This window comes from Leguminivora glycinivorella, chromosome 6 (assembly GCF_023078275.1).
Source record: "Leguminivora glycinivorella isolate SPB_JAAS2020 chromosome 6, LegGlyc_1.1, whole genome shotgun sequence".
Taxonomy (NCBI): Eukaryota; Metazoa; Arthropoda; class Insecta; order Lepidoptera; family Tortricidae; genus Leguminivora; species Leguminivora glycinivorella.
This window is the reverse complement of record NC_062976.1, coordinates 3,924,547-3,938,116: the sequence shown is the minus strand read 5'-3', so window position 1 is coordinate 3,938,116 and position 13,570 is coordinate 3,924,547. Positions and strand designations below refer to the sequence as shown.

Sequence of the window (13,570 nt, the reverse complement as noted above, 5' to 3'; positions counted from 1 at the left end):
TGGGCACATTTCAATACCGGTATTTAATTTAGTAATACCGGGATCCCGGTATTCTTAGAAACTAACAAATTTTGCCAAATGAACGTAAATTACTCGTCAAAAACGTTACATTTCTGCATCATGATGGTCGCTACACGCGTAAATCTTGCTTCTTGCTCTCTTTTCTCGATTTGACACATTCCCTGTTTGGTGTTTTTACAATATTTGTATGAAAATGATAGTTTTTTCGATGGTTACCAAGATAAAGATACGTGTCAAAAGCATTCATTAAGCGGGCCTGTCGCGAACCTTTTTTGACACATTTGTCGCACTTGTGATTGATTGGTTGATTGATTGATTAATGTGTTGAACTCTAGCGCAAAACTTTGCGGTAACATTCCCTACAGTAACGAAATTGGGAAATCTGAACTATCAAAGCAAGAAAATTACTTTTCTAATCCGTAGATTAAATGTTCCTATTCCGCGAAGTAATCTTCTTGATTTTGATTATCATGATCATTATGTATGTGGGATAATTTAGCTTTTTTGGCTAATTGTTCAATGATTTGACGGATTTATTTTATTAGTGCTTTAGCGCCTCTAGTGCCACGAAAAACAAAAATATCGCTAAATTGTACCACAGAACACCCAATGTGTTTTCAAAAAAAATAATTTCATGTTCTAGTTTCAAAAGTCAATGATGTGTCTTGTTATTTACTAAAGTGATTTATTATAGTTAAATGAACTACAAGGTTTTATTCCGTACGAGCCTAAAGAGATCGATTTGGAATAAAACATGGTTTGCTATGGATGGCCGCGTCTCCTTGCGAAATGGGTGGCGATATCTAACTTACAGAATCGGTTCACTATTGTCTTGCAGAAACTTTTTTCGCATATATTTGATTGGTATAAAAGTTCTTGGCAGATGTCACAATTGGCAGAATATGCTTTGGCATAAATCATTTCGCAGATTTTTGTAATACCGAATTGTCTGTTGTCATAATGTTGATGTGCATAACAGTCTTCTAGTCGAACAATACTTTCGCAGATAATATTTGTGCATAATATTTAGACTGCATAATGTTGCAGTTTGCTTTTTGATAGCCAGTTGTATGTGTTGTGGATGCAAGATACCTAACTCTCCTGCTCATTTCGCACGTCGTCACACCTAACGGTGACTCTGGGGCAGTATTTCCTTTTTGATATCCTGTAATAATTCTGCTCATGTCATAGTATGCTATACGATTATTAGGGTATATAAAACTATGCTAAATCAAAGTCGAGTAATGTTCTGTAAAACAATATTCTGCCAAATGTGTGAGGGTTGTAGTAATAATGCCAACCAAGTTTCCTGCACAATGACCATTCGACCGATAGTGCTTCTGCGAAACATGTTATGCAAAGTGTGTTTCTGACTAAAATTATTCTGCCAGATGGGTAACCCTACAGAATCACCTGAGTAGAGATCTGGCGCTCTTTCCCGCTTGCTTTTATACTGCGCCCTCAGTCCTACTCATAACAAAAATACAGAGCACGGGGCGTAGCCCTTTGAACTATGTATACTTATAAACAATAGAAGTTGAACCGACTTGGCCACATAAGTTTGCGAACCGTTTTGGGTTGAAATCGAAACATATGAAGTTCGAAATGTATTTGATCTGTTTGACCCATCACTAAGTCCGATTGGCAAGATTTCGCTGTAGTATAACACGCATGAAAAGTAACAAACGAGATTTTGAATAAAATTTGTTATTTTAAGCAAATTACTTGGTTTTTATATTTTCGCGATTTCAATACCGGGATCCCGGGATCCCGGTATTGAAATCCCCAATACCGGAATGAATACCGGTATTGGATAAGGTCCGGTATTTGGAAGCCCTACTCTCGACCTAAAGTGGACGGATTTAGTACGTAGCCATTTTTTTTAATCTGCAAATTTTTATGTGGTTTCCACTCAGAATCGCGAGCTCTTTCAATCCTAATATTAGAAAAAAAGTGTCCCAAGGTTTTTTCCGATTCCGTTACCATTTTTAATACATTTTGTATGGCGGTAACGGAATGGAAGTTCTAAAAATGTATGGAAATCTTGGGACATTTTTTTCTCCTATCAGGATCGAAAGACCTCGCGATTCTGAGTATGAATCGCGTAAAAAATACCCATGTTACAAAAAAAGTGGGGTGGACAACTTTGAAAAAAAAAAGGCCCTCATTAATTTTTTATTTTCTGCAATAAAGTACCTATAAATAAATAACGTAACTGTTCTCACTAACCTACGCCCTTTGTCTTCTGAGTCGCCACTGATTAGGCCGCATCCACACTGACGTCACCAGATTAATGAGGAAGGAACCTCGGGATGTGCACAATTAGTGCGGTCATAACAAATCCCCGGGAAGCTGGGCTGGTTAATGTGTTCCGTGGAGTTGGTACAGTTGGCACAAGGAAACAATGCTGCAAAATGCCTAAAACAACCTTAAGTAACTAATCATAAACAAACGAGTCTCTGCAAGCAAACCAGTACGCGTCTTGAGCCTAGCAGAAGATTTTAAAATACATAATAATCGACATTTTTTCCATGTTATACTATTTTTTTCATTATGAAATAGAGTAATTTTTTTTTCCCCTCACTAGCTCGGAAACACGTGTTTTGTCCTTTAATACCAGCGGGTAAAAACGCATTTTATCCACTAGTGGGTAAAGTAATTTGACCTTGAATAAAGTCAAATTAACTGCTTTAAAATTGACAAAAGTAGGTGAATCTAGTAATTAAGATGATTTACCACCTGTGGAACTACTGGAAGCAGTGATAAACGCATTTTTTTTTGCGTTGTAGTTTCCTCGCTGTAGTGAGGGGAAAAGTTTCGTGTTAAACTCGGGTGCAAATGTATTTTACTTCTCGTGTGTTAAAAACTCGCAAGTTCAGGATTCTATTCTCGAACCACTCGCTTCGCTCGTGGTTCAACTATAGAATCCTTTCACTTGCTCGTTTTTCAATTCCACACTCGGCGTTAAAATACAACTTTGCCCCCTTGTATAACAAATAACTATTTAATTTTTATTTTATTTTAAAACATGGAAAATCGGTCAGTTGAAATTATCCCTCCGTCGAAATTGACCCCTGTACCTTAAATTAGATTACAGCTTGGTCTTAATAAATTGGCATTACAATTTAGTACTTCAAAACTAGGACACATCCTAATAGTACATTACGATACAAGTGCGTAAAAAAGGAAGTTAGAAACGAGTGGCGATAAATTAAAACACGACCGAAGGTAGCCACTAAGGCAGCCAGGGGTAATGAACCACTTCTCGCACTAGTGCGTAAAAAACATCATCTGTACTGAAACAAATATTACATAATAAAATTTTAATATTCCTTCATATTGTAAAATTCCACCATCAAGAGCTTCTTTAGTCCATAACTACATATTTACTAAATATTATAAATGGGAAAGTGTGTGTGTCTGTTTGTTTGTCCGCCTTTCACGACAAAACAGAGGGACGAATTGACGTGATTTAATAAGTGGAGATCTTTGAGTAATTATGTTAACTAGAGAGGGCACCTAAACTTGATTTTGTGTAACAACACTTAGAGCCGATCGGCACAAACGCGCTTAGTCTGTGCCGAACGGCTGTGGTAGATTGACGTATCGCAATGAAAAATATTTCGTCTAAATAATGCCGTCATGTGTAGTTAGGTACTGTACAAACTGCTCAGGAAAATCTAACAAAAGCCAAGGAGTGACTTTTCATACGTAGGTTTACTGCAATTTTGTTTAAACACGCTTACTTTTTAAAAAATGTATCAATATAAACTCATGCCGAAGCACCATGTTGCGGCGGCCATGTTTCGTTGAAACCAAAGAGTAAAAAATGCAACAAAAGCAGACGTGACAATATCGCAAGTTAGTTCAAGTTTCCTATCATACATTAAATTATATATATTTATCGACGCAATAAAGGTTATTTAATTATTATTGTCAGAATTGCACAGTTTTCCGACATGTCGGTCTATAACAGATTCTCAATACGCGTGTCGAATTTCATGTGAGTATGTAAATGTAAGTGCAGTATCTAACCTATCTGATTGAATTTGGGTAGGTAGACGGTCAAGCAAATTATGAGAGTATAAAAACGCGCGAAATTCAAATTTTCTATGGGACGATAAACCCGCGCCCATACATACATGGATGTAGATAAAGTTATATATGTATGCGACTATACATAATTAGGCGTTTTAACACTCATGTTATCTTATTAACACAACAAAAACAACACTCATGTTTTAATGCCTACCATTATGCAAATGTCACATAAATAACTAATATCCAGTTGCGGCTACGTGTACACATGTACGCTCAGTCCGTATGCAGCTTTATATGTGGGCATTTAAAAAAATTGGGACTCACAGAGTTGTTAAAAAAAAGTTAAATCGCTGTCAGTTTTGCAACGATAATTATTAAGCATGAAATTTCAATAAAAACATCGTTTTTGTTTTAATTATGTAAATTATACTAAGCTATAATCTAAATTCAGAACGTGAAAAAAGTTTCGTTTTAAATACAGATTTCAAGCTTGATTGTCGTTACAAAACTAACAGCGATTTATGTTTTTTGTTAACAACTCACGCTAATTGAGAGTCATAAATAAAAAAAATGCCCATGTAAACCCATGTCACTTCTATACTACGACTTCTAATCTATGCACTCTATGCAGGGCTCATCATTGCGACCGAAAGGTCGTAAGCGCCGAGTAAAATCGTAGCGCTTGCGATGTTACGGAAGCAGGCCATTGGTTCACACCCCGCCCCCTCGCCCCGCCTTCAGCTTACAGGCTGTGACACGTTCGTTGTTTGCTATAGCTCCTCTATACGAAGTAATACTTACTCAATGGTGGAGATAGTTGAAGGGATGGAGAGTGACATAGGCTACGTTTTGTCTCTTTCTAAAGCGAGTGAAGACGCGGGAAAAAGCTAGTTTGTTATAAAATATTTTTCTTCTCTACGTGATTGAGTTTTAAAGTTATTTTAAAATGAAACCGGGACTTAATCGCGTAATATCTGCCTTGTAACCACACGGACCGTCGAACGAAACGTCGGGCCGAATTCTAAACGTAAGTCTTACGCAATTAAGTCCCGTTTTCATTTAAAAATATGAGTGAAAATCGTGTTAGTTTCAATCAATATATTTTAAAGGTATTTCATTGTATGTTAGCAAATACATATGTAACTCTGTATAGACGGATAAAGTCTAAGAAAAAAACGTACCTCAAAACCATAGTGAAAAAGGTACGGTGACCAAGATGGCGTTACACCTTTGGGGAACGCTCGGCTAGATGGCGCTAATATTAATATTTGACATTTTAACATATATCAAGCTAAGAATATGGGCCAAATTGTCAAAACTGAGGTTCAAAAGTTTAAGCCTGTGTCGAGAGATGGCAGTCTATGCACTTTGATTACACATTTTACTTCGACAGTAACTCTCTATAATACTCAATGCTCTTTGATGTTAGTAATCAGTAACACGCTACACATCCAATCCATCGATCGATTTTGGAGCTAAAAATCTCATTACTCTAACTACATAGTCGCAGCTGCTCCGTCTACTAAGAAATTGGCCCGTCCGTACGTTCGGCGATTGGAAATCACCGATCGAACACCTGGGGCTGATAAAAGATTCATTTTGGAAGAATCTGGTAAGTAATTTGAAAATAAAGAATATCTTTTTGGTGAAAAACCCATATTAAAGGATAAAGATAATTATGGAGAGAAAGTCCGTTGGCTCGTTGGGTGGACGACATTCGAAAAACTGCGGGGCATTTCTGGATGAGATTAGCCCAGGACCGGGATAAGTGGCGTACACGAAGAGAGGCCTATGCTCAGCAGTGGGCGATTAATGGCTGAAATGATGATGATGATGATGAAGAGAAAGGTAAGGGGTTGATGCAATACTGCAACATTAGTTCTGATGCAGACTGAATCCCAATGGCACCATTGAAGTAAACACATTTTTGTAGCAAGCAATTAAAAAATTGTTAATACAATTTTTTTTTAGTTTTGAAATTTTGAAACTCCATCTGAAGAAAATTGGAAAGTACCAACTAGTATAGATGAGTCCTGTTGTGAGCCACAAAGTGATATCAAAATGGCTTCGTTTTAGTGTCATTTGCCCGTGCATGTATCTAGCTCTAAAACATACGAACAAGTCCGAGCAAATACATAACAACGGTCGGCAACGCATAAATAAGTGACTCCCCTGATGTTGCTTATGTCCATGGGCGGCGATGATTGCTTCCCATCAGGCGGCTCGTCTGCTCGTTTGCTGCCTATTCCATTAAAAAAATGCGCAACTACGCAAATAATAACTAAATATTTTAGATATCGGTACGGATTATTTTTTACACGACTGCCCCAAAAAAGAGTGTATTGTTTTCAGCGTTCATGTTTGTAAGTATTTATAGGTATCAGTTTGATGTGGCTCGAATCGGCCTCTTGCACCTATGTTCATGGTTTATTTTGTTCATGATGTCGCTTTGTAATTAGCTAACTTCATATCGTTACAGCGGTTACAGCGTACCTACGTTACAGTTAAACAGGTCTAATAAAGTAACAGCACAAAGCAGACAGCAAAAGAAGCAACTCGAACGCAGTGCAAAATTAAACACATGCTGCCCTCAAAAATTGCACTAATTGAGTTGCAGTTCTAGCAGAGACAACGTCCTATAGATACCACATGATAAAATAGCTTCAAAATAAATATTAAGAGATACGCTTTTTTTTTCAGGAAGAACTTGGAGGTGGAACAACTAGTGGGCGAGCCCAACGTCATCGGCGACAACAAGGCTGCTCGTCTTCGCTGGCTCGGCCAATGGAGAGAATGAGAGATGATCGTGCGGCCAAAAGAGCTTACCTGTGGCGATCCACTGAGAAACGGCCGGCTGGAAGGCCCAGGTACCGATGGATTGACGAGGTCTAAAAATACCTGTGTGTCCTTCAAGTGACTGAACGGCATCAGATAACAGTGGTCCGTTTCTCGAAAGGTACAAGCCTTGTATTACAAGTGTGTTTCCATGACAACCCATACGATTTGACAGTTCGCGCACTTGTAATACAAGGCTTGTACCTTTCGAGAAACGGGCCCCAGATCGCACAGGAAATGAGCGAATGGTGAAGTCTAAATAGTGTCGGAGGCCAAGATCGGCTAGATCCACTTCGGGTCGCTGAGCCAGCGAAGTAAGTAGTAAGTACGCTTTTGTAAACAAATGGTTTATACCCATTGCAGCACAGAGTGCCTAAAATGTTGAATGTAATATGTGACGTGATCTGGGTAAAGGGACCTTATTGTCGATGGCGCTTACGGCGTTATGAGCGATGTTCGTGTACAAATACGACGCCGCGGGCCGTAAGCGCCATCGACAATAATGTTCCTTTACCCGGATAATGTCACATATGCATCCTAGTTTAAGGTGACATTTGTTAGAGGCCAGGACAGGACATTCTTAAGGGTCGATAGGTCGGTATCTACCTATATACAGATCATTTACGAAGACGCGTGCTTTAGCACTGTAAGGTCATTTGATTAACCGTCCTCTTGAATGACACGACCTTGACAGACGGAATATAACCATCGCCGAAAGGGGTTACTGACTTAAGTCTTTTTCAAACTTTATATAGGTATGTATCAGTACGTTACACCAAGTCCTTACGACTAATGCCATAATCTTACAATTATCTTACAATTGTATTGAAAAACATGTCAGAAAACGCATTGAGTTTCAAAATACAATACAATACAAATACTTTTTATTGCACACCTTTATAAAAAACAACAATACAAAACAAGGAAGCTACACGAACAAAGGTAAACAACAGGCGGTCTTATCTCTAAAGAGCGATTTCTTCCAGACAACCTTAAGGTAACGGAAATCGATAAATTTACATTATGACAGTAGGTGTCAGCAAATTCGAAGAAATAAACTTATCGCACATTCCAGACTAAAGACATATAATACATAAACATACATACATACAGATAAATATGTGTATGCATTACATAAAATACCTATGTTAGAAAGAAACCGTTGCTTCATCTAATCATTAAGTGTTCTGCGAGCTTCAGTCTCCGCTAACCGGACTCGAATGAGACAGAGCAGAGTTGCTATTACAACAAATAACCGCTTTACCCCGAAATTGAATTACTGCACGTATGTGTATACACACGGGCTTACATTGCGGACGGACGGTAATGCAGCGTGTTATCTAATGTTTAACTTTTTTAACACGCTTTTATTAGGTCGTCGTGTATGTAACTAACTATGTAATGGAATCTAAGGAGGCTAATTTAACCATCTTCCAAGGATCGTAGCGTAATGAAAATTGGCAGCTGTATGTAGTTCTGATGACCATACAATAATATGGTACTGTTGAACTGATCTGATGATGGAGCCGGAAGATATTAACTGGAACTACATGATGGAACATCGTATCATAGCTGTTTTTGGGTTTCTTAGAAAAGTAATTTATCCAGCAGATTATTAGATTTAAAAATATTTTAAGCGGGTTACTCACGTATTAAGTCGATATATAAAATATATATATATATATATTTTAAAATATATATTTTTAAATATGTATGAGTCTCACGGGAGTTTTATAGTTAAGATTATTAGATTATCTAAAAAAATATGAAAAAAATGTCACCCCTTTCTCTCCCCCTCTTTCTTGAGTTTTGTAACCTTTTGGAACAGCGGTAAAAGTTTTGCCATTAATAACGGAGTTATGGAAGTTTAATGTTTAGTGTTAACAGTACCTACAGGCTACAAGACAACATGAATGGGCCTTTTAAGGTTAATTTAAGTCAGTTATTTATGGTTTGTAAACTGTTATAGCCTGTGCTAGCCTAGCGGTGCGGAGTATATACACCCAAGATTGATCGGGAAAAAAATAAAAGCTTAAAGGAACTTAATTTACCTCACGTAATACGATAGTTATTTTCCAATTATGGAACAAAAATAAATCGAGACATTATCAAACGGGTATCCGTCGCAATTCTCACTTTTTTGTTTTGTTTTCAACAATCTAGGTTAAAATTAAGAAATATTTATTTTGCTTTGGTAATGTCACTTTTAATAGCAAAAATTAACTTTGCTCTATACTCGTAAGGCCCACCATAGTTAGTTTTTCTATTTTTAATTTGAACCCAATATGAAAATTGGTAAGATTTCGTTTGCTTCAAAATCAAATGAAACAAAAAAATGCTACTTTATTCGGTCCACGGAAGATTCAAATTATTGCAACAACTATGTACATTGTAATATTTACATTTTGAAAAAAGTAGGTTAATATAAAATAGTATTAATTATTTTATTACTATTATTTTACTGTATTTGACTTTTTCTTTTACATTTTTGGTTGATTATTGCTGTATTTTGATTTTCTTTGATTGTTGTGTGTTTAGTTAAGTAGTTATTTTACAAATATTAATGAATTTTGATTACGTTTTACAATCTGACGATCTTTTTGTGAATTCATGTTATTTTGAGACATCTTTAATTGTTAAATACCATGTTATTTTCAAGGAGAAATAAATAAATCTATCTATCTATCTATCTATATTGGGCCTTACTAGGCTAGATGTGATTCCAAGTTGTGAAGAAGCGGTCTCGTTGGTAATTTCATACACTATGTTTTCATCTGACATCAAGCGGGCAAAAATACGGCTTGGCCAGTTTTTAAACTAGGTTCTAATTACCCGTGTTTAACTGTTATCCTTGGCTATTGGAAACACACAAAATTGTAACTACTTATATTATTTTGATTTTATAACGTAACTTCGTAAAATATATGATATGTTTGTGCAATAAATAGGCAAATAAAATAAAAAATAAGTACAAAGTTAAGCCACAGGCTTCGTCAAATATAGTATCTTTGTCAAGTAGGTTATTAAGATATAACATTCATAACATTTTTTAAATATAACTTAGGTACTGTAATATAACTTACCATACAGTTTTCATAGATCAGGATAGGAAAAATATACAGTGTACTCTATTGTTACGACTATTGAAATAGGTATTATCTCGTACCTACTTTCTGAATCATTTTTTTTACTTTTTTTTTTTCTTTGGTAACTAATCTAGCATTCGCTCTTAGTTCCGTAACTATCTTTCAATGTTTTGATAATATCAACACCACATTATTTTCTAAAATTATGTTTAAAATGACATTCTAATCACATACATCGTGCTAATAACATCATCAGCCATTATAACCCCCTTTTATTATCCTAATAACCCAATGGCTCTATTAACCCCTGAATTTTGTTTACCTAATAGAATAATGACCTGTCGTATAATAAATTGAGAGATTTCCATACCCGATAGTACGTTTATCATTTTAATACTTGGAGTGCCTAGGGGGTGCATGACGTCATTAAATAGCACGTTCATTTTACCAACTTATCTTTATCACTTATAAAACTATTTATCAAACCATTGTCAACCTTAATTTGAAAGTAATAAAGGTGTTTAAACAATTTGGATATAGCAATGTTAAGTTTGCCAAAAAAACAAATGGGTGCGAAGTTCGAAATTCAAATTCCAACGATTTCGAATTCTATGTCGTTGGTTTAAGAGGGCTTTCGTGTTAAAAATAGTGAAATCGCAACCGAGCGCTTGATCATACCGTGTGTGGTATCAAATTAAAGGGCTTTGCGAGTAGTTTATAAATATATATCACATTATAGGACTTTTTCTACTTGATCTAACAAAATATGAGAAAATGTCCAAAAGTGGTAATAATTGTACCGGTGAAGGCTCGTTTTCAAAAAATTGGCAAAAATCAATAATAGCAATTTATAATCACTAAGGCATAACAGCAATTTAAGTAAACGTTGCAGATTAATTTAGTACAAAACTTACTTCGATGTGATGTAGGTTTTTAAAGAAATTGTCACTTAATTTTAGGTAATTTCTGAAAAAAATTGAATTCGCCTTAGGCTAGTTTACTCTTTTTCAAAAACTTAAAATAAAAATCTAGTCTGAAATGATTGTGGTACAGGATATACGAATTATAAATTTACCCGTTTTAATATTCAAAATTGTCCAAATTTTACAAATAAGATCGACTGATTCAGCTCTATACGTGCGTTTTTCTAAACGTGCATTAGAGAAAAATTCATAATTAATTTAGTGAGTTAGTTTTCAAAAATCCAGTCTTATAAAAATCAAGATAATAAGATGCTCTAACTGGAACTCGAATTAAATAAATCTATTGGACAACGGAAAGTGTAGTATTTCACCGACTAAAACTATCAATTTTACATTATTTTGACGTTTTTTTTGAAAGCAGCCTTAAAAAAGTTTTATAAAATATGAATGGAAAATAGTGTTTGGTAGGGAGGCATCAGAAGTTGACATAGGCAAGGTGTTATTAAGTAGTGATACAGTAGGCAATGATTAGGTATTTTATAACGCTATTAGTTAGGCTTGTTAGGGTGCGTTTGCTTGTGTTTATGATTTTTATGGATGTTTCTCTTGTTGGTAGAGACCGTCTGATCCATTGACATGTTATCTATGGTCTGATAGACTTTTGCATAGGCCTGGCTTGGTGGATAAAAAGTACTTATTACTCGTATATACCTGTGCTACGGTTTAGTATGCCAATGCTAGGCTTTATTCCAGTTCGACTTAGTAGAAGCTAGTTTAATTTGTTTTGCACAACACTCCCACAGTAAATGTGCAATTATTGCATGTAGGCGGAGCGGGAGTTATAGAAAAATCACGGGGAGTTATAAAATTTCTAGTACGTACTGTATTTAACTTCCTTTTGTCTTTTTAGATATTTTTTTATTTGTTGCAAGTGTGATGAAAAACATTATGTGTAACATAGGCGTAAAAATGTTGCAAACTCGGGTTACCTACTCTCGTTAGCAATATTCAACAAGTAGCCTGTCTTTTGTCAAAGACTATTGTGGTGGTATTGTGGCGGTTCCGGGTTCGAATCCCGGTAAAAGGGCATTTATTTGTGTGATGAGCACAGACATTTGTTCCTGAGTCATGGATGTTTTCTATGTATATATGTATTTGTATATTATATATATCGTTGTCTGAGTACCCAAAATACAAGCCTCCTTGAGCTTACTGTGGGGCTCAGTCAATCTGTGTAAAAAATGTCCTATAACATTCATTCATTTATTTATTTATTTTCCCCTCACTAGCTCGGAAACACGTGTTTTGTCCTTTAATACCAGCGGGTAAAAACGCATTTTATCCACTAGTGGGTAAAGTAATTTGACCTTGAATAAAGTCAAATTAACTGCTTCAAAATTGATAAAAGTAGATGAATCTAGTAATAAAGATGATTTACTACTTGTGGAACTACTGGAAGCAGTGATAAATGCATTTTTTGCGTTGTAGTTTCCTCGCTATAGTGAGGGGAAAAGTTTTGTGTTACACTTGGGTGCAAATGTATTTTACTTCTCGTGTGTTAAATTCCACACTCGGCATTAAAATACAACTTTGCCCCCTTGTATAACAAATAACTATTGTTTCTACAGATAGGACAAAGGTTATAATTACATTTATGAAACCTTAAAAAAATTCGAAAATTCCTCTAATCAATATACCCATTGCCTAGTCTTAACGAGTTTGATTTTAATATGAGCCACGCAATTCCGAACAAACACACGGGCCATAGAAAAGGCTATAAAACTGGCGTGTGCTGGAAACCAAACAGCAATTTATTCCATTATTTAAAACACCGAAACAATGGCTTGTACGTTCATTAAAAAATCTAAACTCAAATAGGTGGTGGTACTAGGGGATCTCGAAGGGTGAGTTCGAATTTGACGTGAGAAATGCAGCCACCACCACTGAACTGAACATTTTTTGATATCATAGATTTTTGAACCCGTGTCACCCGTGTGACGGGTTAAGAATTTCACCACCCCCTTTCTTCCCGTGGGTGTCGTAGAAGTCGACTGTCGGATATGGGTTATAAATTGTGGCGTAGGTGAGAGGCTGGCGACCTGCCACTGCAATGTCACAATTTGGATTTCTTTTAACCCCTTTTTGCCAAGAGTGGCACTGAAACTTAGTAGTTCATGTGCTCTGCCTACCCCTTTATGGGATACAGGCGTGATTATATGTATGTATATGTATATGTATAGATTTTTGATAGTCCTCAACTGCTTTTCATGCTAAAAACTTTTATTATTGTGTTCTGTTGAATTGTTGTTGCGGTTTTCGGGACCGCTAAGGGTCCCCCCACATTTAGTGGGCGTGTCGCGAGCGTAGCGTCGGGCCAAGAATGGAAAAAACGCCGCGTCGACTTCACGCCGATGCAGCGTCAGGCTTTGCTAGACAATTGGCCCAACGCTACACTCGCGAGACGCCAGATGTTGGCTACAAGTAAACGCAGCTGGGAGCTTACAATTTGTTATACTAAATCATAGTAAAAAACATGATTGAAATAAGAACCAAGTAAAATTTTAAAGAGTAGTTACAAAGTCAAGAAAATAATGCTAAGTACGTATGTAATCTTTATTGTCTACTTATTACCTATTTATAGTGCACGTTTCATGTGCCGCTTGT

General features: G+C 36.2%; 1 protein-coding gene across 1 annotated transcript in view; it reads left to right on the top strand.

Moving 5' to 3' along the window:
- Positions 1 to 6,862: 6,862 nt before the first annotated feature.
- Positions 6,863 to 13,570, top strand: part of LOC125226944 (zinc finger protein Gfi-1b) — a 130,143-nt gene continuing 123,435 nt past the window's right edge. Inside the window, exon 1 of the mRNA XM_048131126.1 lies at positions 6,863 to 6,929. Coding sequence (XP_047987083.1) covers positions 6,863 to 6,929 — 67 coding nt within the window. The remainder of the gene's footprint in view (positions 6,930 to 13,570) is intronic.